Source organism: Poecilia reticulata, linkage group LG15, assembly GCF_000633615.1.
Source record: "Poecilia reticulata strain Guanapo linkage group LG15, Guppy_female_1.0+MT, whole genome shotgun sequence".
NCBI classification, from domain to species: Eukaryota; Metazoa; Chordata; class Actinopteri; order Cyprinodontiformes; family Poeciliidae; genus Poecilia; species Poecilia reticulata.
Window position 1 is genome coordinate 30,229,266 of NC_024345.1, and position 10,537 is coordinate 30,239,802.

The window sequence follows — 10,537 nt, forward strand, 5'->3', positions numbered from 1 at the left end:
AGGCTAACGGTCTGAGCTAACAGTCAGGCTGACGGTCTGAGCTAACAGTCAGGCTAACACCGTCAGAGTCAACATGACCATAAAGTTCATGATGATCTGAACAACATTTACTGATAATCAGATAAAAAAACCATCTAGATCTCGACAACAAGCAGAAGAGACTTTAGAGCTGCAGCTGCTGCTGCTGCACCTCGTCTGGAGCAGTAGAACCGGGTCAGAACCTGTGTGTGTGTTTGCAGGTGCAGCGGGCAGATGTGGCGCTAGGCCTGGCCAAGGCGCAGCAGCTGCAGCAGCTGCAGGAGCTGCAGGAGCTGCAGGAGCATGCGGGCAGCAGGCAGCAGCTGCAGGCGGAGCTGCAGGCGGAGCGGGGGCGGAGCCAGCAGCGACAGGCGCAGCTGGAGCTGCAGCTGCAGCAGAGCAGATCCCAGGCCAGCCTGAAGCAGGTGGGTTCAGAACCAGATCCGGCCCGGCCGCACAGGTTCTGGTTCTGACTGCTGCCTCTATGCTGCCTTCAGGAACAGTTCGACAGAGCGGCAGCGGCGCTGCAGCAGCGGGCCGCCGGCCTGGAGGCGCAGCTGAAGGCGCTGCGCGTCGTGCTGCAGGACAACGTGCAGCAGCTGAAGGAGCAGGTGAGTCTGTGGTTCTGCCTGCGGCGACCCGCCAGCCCATTCTGACCTCTGGTTCCGTCCAGATGGAGCGGAGCAACAAGACGAGCGGCGTGCTGAAGGACCTGCACCTGCAGAATGCGCAGCTGCTGGCGGCGCTGCAGGTCACAGAGCTGCGGCAGAAACAGGCAGAGAAGAAGAACAGCCAGCTGGAGGACAAGGTCACAGTGCTGGGGGCGCTGCTGAGGGAGGTGGTGGCCGCCGCCATGACCTCCAGCTGACCTCTAGCTGGGAGCCGGCGACCTTCAGCAAGGATCGTCCAATCAGAGCTGAGGATCGTCCAATCAGAGCTGAGGATCGTCCAATCAGAGCTGACGATCGTCCAATCAGAGCTGACGATCGTCCAATCAGAGCTGAGGATCGTCCAATCAGAGCTTTTATCTGCTCTGGTTCCATTCAGACATTTGAAGCTGGTTTTACTCTAAATGGAGGGTTTTTTATTTGTTTTCTTCAGATTTTATTCTGTCTGAAATGATTCAGCTTTAAGGGGAATTTTATAGAAAAACTGATTATTTCTAATAAACGTTTTTAATACCATCCATCCATTTTTGTGAAATATTTAAACTTGATAACATTTATTTTCCAACCTGTTGGCTCAGCGTCACTGTGTGTAAACTGGTGGGACCCTGACTAAAGATCAGTTTGGCCCCCTGACCAGCTGCTGTTCCAACGTTTTGAGTCTAACTGACCCATAAATATCATCAGTTTTAAAGGCTGCATCTGATTTCTTTGGTTCAATACTGATAATTAGCTCAATATTTACTATTTTACTGCTATATCAATATTTACTGCTCATGAATTTATCATCCAACAGTCCACATCCAGGATGATAGTAGGTTGTTAATGTTTTCTATTAGTTTAGATACTGAAACGTCTCCATGGCAACAGTCTATAGCAACAAGCAAAAYACACATGAAGCAATCCAGACTTCTAAACATGCTAGTAGCTGCATTTTATTCAGTTTAACTTTAATAAAATATGTTTCTCCATATTTGTTACAGCTGTCACCATGTAGCAGTTTGTTATGAGGCAGATAATCTGAAAACAATCAATCTCCTCCATCTGCTTCCTGAATTACTGGTTAAAGTGATGCACCGTTCTGACCAAAACAACCAATCAGAACCAGGAGGAGGGTCTTAGCGCCGTCAATCATCCTCATTCACTCACTGCTAAATGTGCTAATGGGGGAGAAACAACTTAGCATTACAGGAAACTGTTTATCTGCCATCATTGGTAGCTATGCTAACTAACCTGAGCATTCACAACAGGCTATGCTAGCTGCAGCATAGGGATGAGCAGCAACATCAGATGGTGATTGACAGCACTAAAACTCTCCTGGCTCTGATTGGTTGTTTCTAACACTGGGAGAAAGCAGAAGAAATATTTTTCACAGATTACCTCATATCATAATGTCACAACATAATGAGTTTTAACAAATATGTGGGAAAAAAAAAAATGCAGCTTCAATTTCACCAGGAGAAGACGGGTCAGGAGGGACGTGGGTTAGAGCTTCTGCTGACTGACTCATCTGTTGTTAAGTGGTAAAAGGTACAAGTTAAATATATGAATATGTTGGCAATTTATTTCCTTAATTCATTAAATGCAAGTGAAAAGGAGGCAAACTAGTCTGTAGCTAAGCTAACTATGCTAAATGGTTGATAATCTGTCTACTCACCTCTCAGAGAAAAACTGGGTTACAAATTGACACTTTTTTCTCTCTCTTTGAAAACCTGCCTTTCTAACTTTTCTTGGCAGCATAGCAACAGCCAGTCGGTCGTCTTCTACTGCTGCTGAACAGCTTCAAGCAGGACGAACCATTTCATGCAGATCCGGGGGGTTCAGGGCAAATGCAGATGTGTGTTTTTTGGTCTGGGAGGGGTGACATTTAATTTTTACTGCTAAAATCAATTTTAGTAAACACAATATAATGAATTTTGTAAATGACAGGGCCCCATTTTTTTAAATTACTAAGTTGTGTAGGGCCCCCTGTTGGTCACAGGCCCTTGTCATAACTGTCCCCCCTATAGGCGCCCCAGGCCACCGTACAGGTACTAGGTTTTTACCTCAGAGTGAGACCTCCTGTTCTGGGTTAAAATGAGGCGCTGATGTTCACCTGGATCTGTGAAATCTGCCCGGCAACAGACTTAACTCTCAGTGACGACACAAAGGAAAGAAAAAAACAACTTTATTTGTAAAAAAGCAAACATGGCAGCCGACACCGTCTGTCTCTGGACGTTATGACATCACATGCTCCAGAACGCCCTGGCGAATCAGCTGCTCACATTTCCACCGCGGCAGGAAGTGCTGTGAACAAAAACCACTTCCTGTCAGGATGAGTCAGAACACGGGCCTCCTGTTCAAGCAGCTGCACTCCCCGTACTCCCAGTTACATCCCATTAAAGCACCAGCAGGACCGTCGTCATAGCAACTGTTATGGAGTCTGTTCTCACCTGGCTGTTCTTCTTCAGCAGGATCACCGTTCCGTCGTCGATCTCAAACTCACCGTGGTCCTTCAGGCACCTGACCTGGAAGTGCACAGGGAGGTCAGTGGGGCCAGGCTGCAGGTCAGAGGTCAGAGGTCAGACTCACCTGGATGTAGAGGCTCTTTGGAGGCTTCATGTCCTGCGTGACGTCCAGTCCCTCCTGTCCTCCAATGGACCGCATGAAGGAGGCCAGGGACTTTTTATACTGGCCAAACCACTGCACCTGAACACACCACGCACACAGGTGCTCTCAGCCTTCAGGTGAGCCAGCAGAAACCCCCAACAGGAAGTGATGTCACTGACCTCCTCTGCAGACATGTGGAAGCGGACGTTGGCGGGCAGAACGCTGCCGTACTCCCAGCGCAGCGCGCGGATCCTCAGCAGACGGTCGTACCTGCAAACACAGGTCAAAGGTCAGCATCAGAGGTCACAGGACCGGCAGGTCACATGACTGGGCGGAGTTACAGGTAGGCCACGACGCAGCGCTGGTTCCTCAGCAGGCAGCAGTGGCGCAGCTTGATGGAGGGGATGAGGTCAGCGCGGCCGGCGGCCTTCGCCTCCGACCTGCAGAAGACGGAGAGGTCAGGAGGTCAGACGGAGCGCAACCGGTTCTGGTACCAGAGCAACCAGTTCTGGACCGGTACCAGGGAATGGTTCCCTTAAAGGGCCAGTATTATGTTTTATAGCACAATCGGTAACTGTGTCGCTGTTATATTATTGTTTTTATATCAAATATGACCTAAAAGGAATTTGACTTCCTGTCTTTACGCCTTTTAGCCCTTTAACTCAGTGGTTCCCAAACTACGGCCCGCGGGCCGCATCTGGCCCGCCTCCACATTTGGTCCGGCCCTCTAAACAATACCAGAGAGCATTCAGATTTTTTTTTCATATGCCGTATTTTCCGGACCGGATCCGCTTGGAACCATGCGGCTTATATGTGGATTTTCCTTCCACCACCAGGGGGCTCTTTACCAGGAAGTGAACCATTGGAAGTCGAAATGGGAAATTAAAGAAGAAAGCGCCCATTAAAACGGAATTAAGTTTTAATAGGGAATAGATGAATGTTGTTGATCAGTTAAATAGCATTGAGGGGAAAAAGAAGATTTGCTGTTTTTTAAATAAAACTGGGATCATTATGAGAATTTGAGGATCCAGCAGGTGGCAGTAGAGCAACAATATGGATGAAAGCTGCTGTTGAAATCTAAAGAAGAAGAAATCACGTTAACCAGTTTTCGTTTTCTTTCTAACTATGAATCAGTTCTGTGTTGTGTTTCACTGTAAAAATGTAAATGTTAAATAAAGAGTAAAAAAAACAGACATTCATCTATCTACCTGAGACAAATAGAAAAGAAGAAGAAAAAATAAAGAAAAGCAAAGACGTCTTTGCCAGAGCAAATGTGATGTGTTCCTCCTGTGTAGAGTTTTATAGTAAAGGCGTATTATAATTTATTCAATGAGGCGTATCTCTGCTCATCCAACCAGCAGCTGTCTCTGACCCTCTTTAAAGTTAGAAACTTCCTGCAATTTGTTTCCCAGATCAAACACCATTTGTCTCCATTATCTAAACACAGTGGAAGCTGGAGCTTCTGATTGTTTCCCACTCAGACAAGCAGCAGATCAAAGATCTGAGCAAACCATCTGCTGTAACCAGAGGCAACATAAAGGTCAATAGGTTATTAATCTGAAAACTACAATTAGGCTATTTCAATCGTATTAATATTTAAAACTAGCATGTGTTAAATGTATTACTCACACATCAGCCTGGTTCTGCTCGTACAGAGCCTCCATCTCCTGCAGAACCTGCCGCAGTCCGTCCTCCTGGAACCGATCAATCCATCATTCATCCTCATATTTATGAAACTGATCAATCAGGTGATGGATCCGCCGATCAACTCTTAAACCGATAAACTGCTTCAGCAGCTCCGCAGAATCATTTCAGTTAGAAACCTGATGCTGGGTGTATTGTGGAGCGCAGGGGTTCAGCACAACCCACAAATGGAGGCCTTAGTCCTCGATGCGGCCGTCGCAGGTTCGATTCCCGACCTGGTGACCTTTGCTGCATGTCCTCCTTTCTCTCATGACCCTTTCCTGTCAATTCACTATGAATTGAAGGCCATGGAGCCTTTATTTTAAATAATCTGATATGAAAAACGTTACCGTGCTCATTGTTTTGATAACATTACTATTATACCAGCTGAAATCCGCGGTCAAACCCTAAACCGGAAGGTTTCTGGGCGGAGTTCCAGCTGGATCCACCCGGGATACTCACGTTGAAGGCGGGCAGCTGGCCGTCGCTCACCCGGTGCAGCTCCCGGATCAGCTCGATGGCTTTTTCACAGAACATCCTGGAGCTCAGAACCGGCTGACTGACCCGGAGAGCCGAGAAGCAGCTTCGCGGTAAAATGCTTTGTTGTGGTCACATGACTCGGTGACGTAATTCTCCGGAAGCCGCGGAGGGACAAATGGAAGCGATGTGGTGAAACAGGCCAGTGACGTTTACCGGGTAGGATTCCTAATTTATCGGGGATTTATTGATGATTTACGGACGTTTTGTTGTTGTTGCTGATGTTTCTCAATGAAAAAAATCAGTTTAGCTCCGAGATCAATCACTTCACCTGCGTCAGTACTTCCGGTTCACGGCACGTTAAAACCAATTCAAATTCGATCAAATCTTGTTTCAGTTCATAAATTAAACCTCGTTCAGCCGAACCCAACAGAACCAACCGGTTTGAGGTTCGTTATGAACGTTTTACTGGTCCGTCACGTGATCACCTGTTTCAGGAAGCGGGTCAACAAACTGAACCTGTGGACCAGGTGTGATTCACCATGGCAACGGGAGGAAATGTGAAGGCCGAATGGGCCAAAACAATTAGAAATGGTACTGAAGAAAATCAAAACATGTGAAACAATAAAAGCAACAAAGTTAGAGTCTTAAAGCTGAAACATAAATTTTATTTGCTCCTGATTGGTCGGCTTTATGGTGGCGAGCAGCTGCTCTTTGAGCTGTGAACACTGGGGGGAGCTGCTGAGTCAGCCTGGAGACTGCATCTCTGAAGGTCAAAGTTCAGCGGACAGCTGACCTCCTGTTGACCCGCAGGAGTTCTGGGTGATGAACAGGTTTTATTTTACTTCCTGCTTTATCAGCGTCTAGCCGAGATTTAATCATATTTACATTATAACATGCTTTTAATCTGAAAACCTACCTGCTGTATTTACAGCCTCAGAGAGTCGTTCAGGGACACACGGTAAAACAGAAACCTTCTGGCTGTTTCAGGATAACAACAGCTTTGTTCTCTGAAGGTGTCATGAAGATTTTAACAGGAAATAAACTTTATAAAAACAGTTTAAATATTTCTGACGCAAACTGTTTAAACGCGTCACATATCATTTATTTATCTTATTTATTAAATTACATTCATGTTTCATATCTTAATTTGTTTCAATGAGCGTTAAATTCACTAAAATTTCCGAGTTGCGCATGAACGCAGCGCTGGTTTTGTTTTGGAAGCCGTTGTTCCGACGCTTCCCCAGGGACCGTGGAGGCAACACCGCTTTGACCACGTGGTCTGCAGTCTGCCTCCTGATTGGCTGCGGCAGCTTCGGCACTGATCAGCTGTGCTCTGCGGATGTCAGTGCGGTTCCAGCGGGCGCTCGGTCTGACTCCCGCCGCCTCTCAGCGCTCCCACGCCGGCCAGAACGAGGACTCCTCACCTCGGACCGGCCCCGCTTTTCGGTCACCTTCCCCCGGGTAACGAGCCGTCTCTCTGCCGCTTCCAGTGATGCGGAGGCGGAGCTCCCTGACCGCGGAGAAGGACAGCGACCCGGAGCTGAAGCAGCGACCCGGCAGAGCGGCGGCGCATCCGGCGACCCGAGGCCGACAGGGCCCGGGAGAGGAGCCGGGGATGGGGAAGAGACCGTTCAGGAGGTGGGCACCGGGGAAACAGGTGGGGGAGGGGGAAGAGACCGTTCAGGAGGTGGGCACCGGGGAAACAGGTGGGGGAGGGGCAAGAGACCGTTCAGGAGGTGGGCACCGGGGAAACAGGTGGGGGAGGGGAGTTTAAGTAAAATGGTGAAAAATATAAACTGAATAATTAAATAAAAAGATTAAAATCTTTAAGGTTTTAAAGTTTGGGTGGGACGTCAGAGGACAAAGAGACTGTCTCTGACAAAGAGACTGGACAGACTGGTTCCAGTGAGACTGTTGAGCTGGTTGGACTGGATTTAGAGACACCAGAGGACATTGAGAGACACCAGGGGACATTTAGAGACAGGTGGACATTTAGAGACACCAGAGGACATTTAGAGACACCAGAGGACATTTGGGGACATTTAGAGACACCAGAGGACATTTGGGGACATTTAGAGACACCAGAGGACATTGAGAGACACTAGAGGACATTGAGAGACACCAGGGGACGTTTAGAGACACCAGGGGACATTGAGAGACACTAGAGGACATTGAGAGACANGGACATTGAGAGACACTAGAGGACATTGAGAGACACCAGGGGACGTTTAGAGACACCAGGGGACATTGAGAGACACTAGAGGACATTGAGAGACACTAGAGGACATTGAGAGACACTAGAGGACGTTTAGAGACACCAGAGGACATTTAGAGACAGGAGGACATGTTTCTAAGTCTTGATGTTGACACTGAGCGCGCTCAGACCAAAGATGCGGTTCTGAGCTGATTTGGACCATCTGGACCGGGCCTGCCGGTTCTGTCCAGACGGAGCTGTGACCTCAGCGGCTCAGGAGGTCACGTGATCTTCCTCCTCCTCCTCTTCCTCCTGAAGCTGATCTCAGGTCAGACCAGGACACTGCAGAACCTTCTGGATGAACCTGACCCGGTTCTGGTTGGTTCTGCTCAGTGGAGCCGGGCCCGGGCTGCTCAGGTCCAGATGTTCTGACCCGGTGCAGGAAGTGAAACTGAGAGCAGCAGCTTCACCTTCACTGGGACAGGAAGTGACCTCAGAGCAGAACAGGAAGTCTGGAGTCTGACTCGGCGTCATGTGACCGCTTGGCCCCGCCCCCTGCCGGGAACCCCCAGTCCAGAACCAACTAGAAGGTTCTGATGTGGACGGGTCAGGCCCGGTTCTGATATCCTCTGGTTGAAGACGGACCAGAACCTCCAGAACCTTTAACCTCAGTAAGATGCAGCCGGGTTCTGGTGGCCGAGGGTCTTCATCCAACCAGAACCTTCCATCAGCTGTGACCCAGTAAATCCCCCTCATTGTTCTGGAGTCCATCAGAACCGGTTCTGACTGGTATCAGTCGGGCAGCAGGGATCAGAACCTGTGTGGTTCTGTTTGGACCTGATGAAACATTCAGCTGCTGGCCGGCTCGGCTTACTGGTTCTGTTTACCAGGTCAGACGGGTCGGGCCCAGTACTGGTTCTGATGCAAACTCCTTCCTGCTCAGGTGACCTGATGTTGGATCCGAACAGAACCGCTGGGTTCTGTTCGGTCCAGAAACTCTTTCTGGGCAAACCAGATGTTTTAGCATTGATGTCGTCATCATGATCCTCCCACTGGACCGGTCCAGAACCAGGACCGGTCCAGAACCAGACCCAGTCCAGAACCAGACCCGCTCCAGAACCAGACCCAATCCAGAACCTGACCCGGTCCAGAACCAGACCTGAACCATACCCGGTCCAGAACCTGACCCGGTCCAGTACCAGGCCCGGTCCAGAACCAGGCCCGGTCCAGAACCAGACCCAGTCCAGAACCAGTCCAGAACCAGACCCGGTCCAGAACCAGACCCGGTCCAGAACCAGACCCGGTCCTCCTCAGCACCATCCTGCTGATCTTTCTGTCTTCCTCCATGAATTATTGATCTGTTCTGAGCGCGCTCAGTCTGGGTCGGGTTTCACCGGGTCGCTCCATCAGAACCATCTGAGCCGACTGGCCTGAGACAAAGATTGTGTCTGAGGAGAGATGCTCCACTCTGTCCGGCTGCATCTGTGTGCTGAGCAGTGATTGGCTGAGGCTGGACGCGTCCTGATTGGTCGGCTGATGTTGGCTGTTCTCTCCTCAGGCTGGGGCTGCTGGGAAAGATAAAGAGGATGATGATGGTGCTGCTCGTTGTCTACGTCTCCATCCCCTTCATCATCAAGCTCTTCCCCTCCATCCAGGCCAAACTCGTCTTCCTCAACTTCGGTGAGTTTCGGTTGGACTTGAACTGAGCTCCGATTGGCCGGTTCCAGGCTGCATGGCAGCCAACAGGGGGCGATGTGGGACAGATGTCTGGATCAGCATGAAGCCGCGTTCCATTTAGTGGAAGCTTTACCCAGCATGCACTGCTCCAGGATGGGGCGCGGCCTTCATCGATGCTGCTGTTCATCCATCTGGTGAACTGCTTCCCGTTTCCTGTGTTGCCTTCAGGCAACGTGGGACATCAGAGTTCTGCAGCTTCAGCTGAGCAGAACCAATCAGAACCTGCTTCTCATAACGCAGAACAAACGGACCAATGGCGAGCTGCAGAGACGTCATGTGACCTGCCTGTGCTTTTTGTTCCAGTCAGGGTGCCGTACTTCATCGACCTGAAGCGACCTCTGGATCAGGGGCTGAACCACACGCACAACCTGTACCTGGAGCCGGAGGCGGGCCTGAAGATCGGAGTCTGGTACCAGAACCACACAGAACCGCACAGAACCACACAGAACCTACAGAACCACACAGAACTGCTCAGAACCTTCAGATTTGATCAGTTTTTAAATCAGAGAAATCTAAACTGAGTTGATATAAATTATATATATTATTATTATTATTATTATTATTATTATTATTATTATATATAATATAAAGTTGCTTCTCTGGAAAATCAGTTTAATTAAATTAAAAACCTGCTGAAAGTAAAAACAGTAAAAATAAGAATAAAATGATGCGGTGATGTCACAGTGTGTAAATATTCAGATTTAAAATATAAATACTGAATATTCTGTCGCACAATTAAACAAAACAGTCAATGTAGATGAAAGTTTTTAAAAGTCAATACATTTTCTACCTATTTTATAATTTGTGTCAAAGTTAATTTATAGGTTTTTATCTAAATTCACAGATGTTCAAATTGGCCTAAAAAGCTTCTTACAGTTTAATAAATCTGACATGTCGTAGCAGGAACCCGACCTGGGTTCTGGTTCTGTTCTCACCTGAACAATGTCTTTAGGATTTGATTAGGCCGCTGACTGACCGTTTCTGCCAGGAACATATTAACGTGACGCTGAGAGATGAAGCTCCACCTGATGATGACGACGGGACGTTTTCAGATACTTCCTGGATCTGAGCTTGGATTCAGAAATCTGCTTTTAGTTTATAGTTTCAGTTTGTGTCTACAGGAGACGTCCCAGTTGGTCCCAGTTGGTCTCCAAATGGTCACCAGTTGGTC

At 48.5% G+C, this 10,537-nt stretch overlaps 3 protein-coding genes across 3 annotated transcripts in view; 2 read left to right on the forward strand and 1 right to left on the reverse strand.

Annotated features, from left to right (window-relative positions):
- Window positions 1–1,204, forward strand: part of ninl (ninein-like) — a 20,961-nt gene extending 19,757 nt beyond the window's left edge. Inside the window, exons 28-30 of the mRNA XM_017308836.1 lie at window positions 240–443; window positions 516–629; window positions 692–1,204. Of these exons, the coding sequence (XP_017164325.1) occupies window positions 240–443; window positions 516–629; window positions 692–886 (513 nt within the window). The 3' untranslated portion in view covers window positions 887–1,204. The remainder of the gene's footprint in view (window positions 1–239; window positions 444–515; window positions 630–691) is intronic.
- A 1,628-nt stretch (window positions 1,205–2,832) lies between these two features.
- gins1 (GINS complex subunit 1 (Psf1 homolog)) lies at window positions 2,833–5,640 on the reverse strand. Its single transcript, XM_008430498.2, has 7 exons — window positions 5,418–5,640; window positions 4,902–4,966; window positions 3,614–3,712; window positions 3,452–3,542; window positions 3,255–3,371; window positions 3,116–3,190; window positions 2,833–2,969 (listed from the first exon to the last, which is right to left on the reverse strand). Exons 1-7 carry the CDS (start codon window positions 5,490–5,492, stop codon window positions 2,901–2,903), a joined length of 591 nt encoding a protein of 196 aa, XP_008428720.1. The 5' UTR covers window positions 5,493–5,640; the 3' UTR covers window positions 2,833–2,900.
- Window positions 5,641–6,739: 1,099 nt separating this feature from the next.
- The window catches only part of abhd12 (abhydrolase domain containing 12, lysophospholipase), a 7,470-nt gene continuing 3,672 nt past the window's right edge, over window positions 6,740–10,537 (forward strand). Inside the window, exons 1-3 of the mRNA XM_008430558.2 lie at window positions 6,740–7,073; window positions 9,188–9,309; window positions 9,670–9,859. Of these exons, the coding sequence (XP_008428780.1) occupies window positions 6,928–7,073; window positions 9,188–9,309; window positions 9,670–9,859 (458 nt within the window). The 5' untranslated portion in view covers window positions 6,740–6,927. The remainder of the gene's footprint in view (window positions 7,074–9,187; window positions 9,310–9,669; window positions 9,860–10,537) is intronic.

Coding starts and splice junctions, on each gene's coding strand:
- gins1 (XM_008430498.2), bottom strand. CDS start 5,492: ATGTTCTGTGAAAAAGCCATCGAGCTGATCCGGGAGCTGCACCGGGTG. Junction 3,372..3,451: donor TCCACATGTCTGCAGAGGAG/GTCAGTGACATC, acceptor TGGTGTGTTCAG/GTGCAGTGGTTTGGCCAGTA. Junction 2,970..3,115: donor TGCTGAAGAAGAACAGCCAG/GTGAGAACAGAC, acceptor TTTTGTTCACAG/CACTTCCTGCCGCGGTGGAA.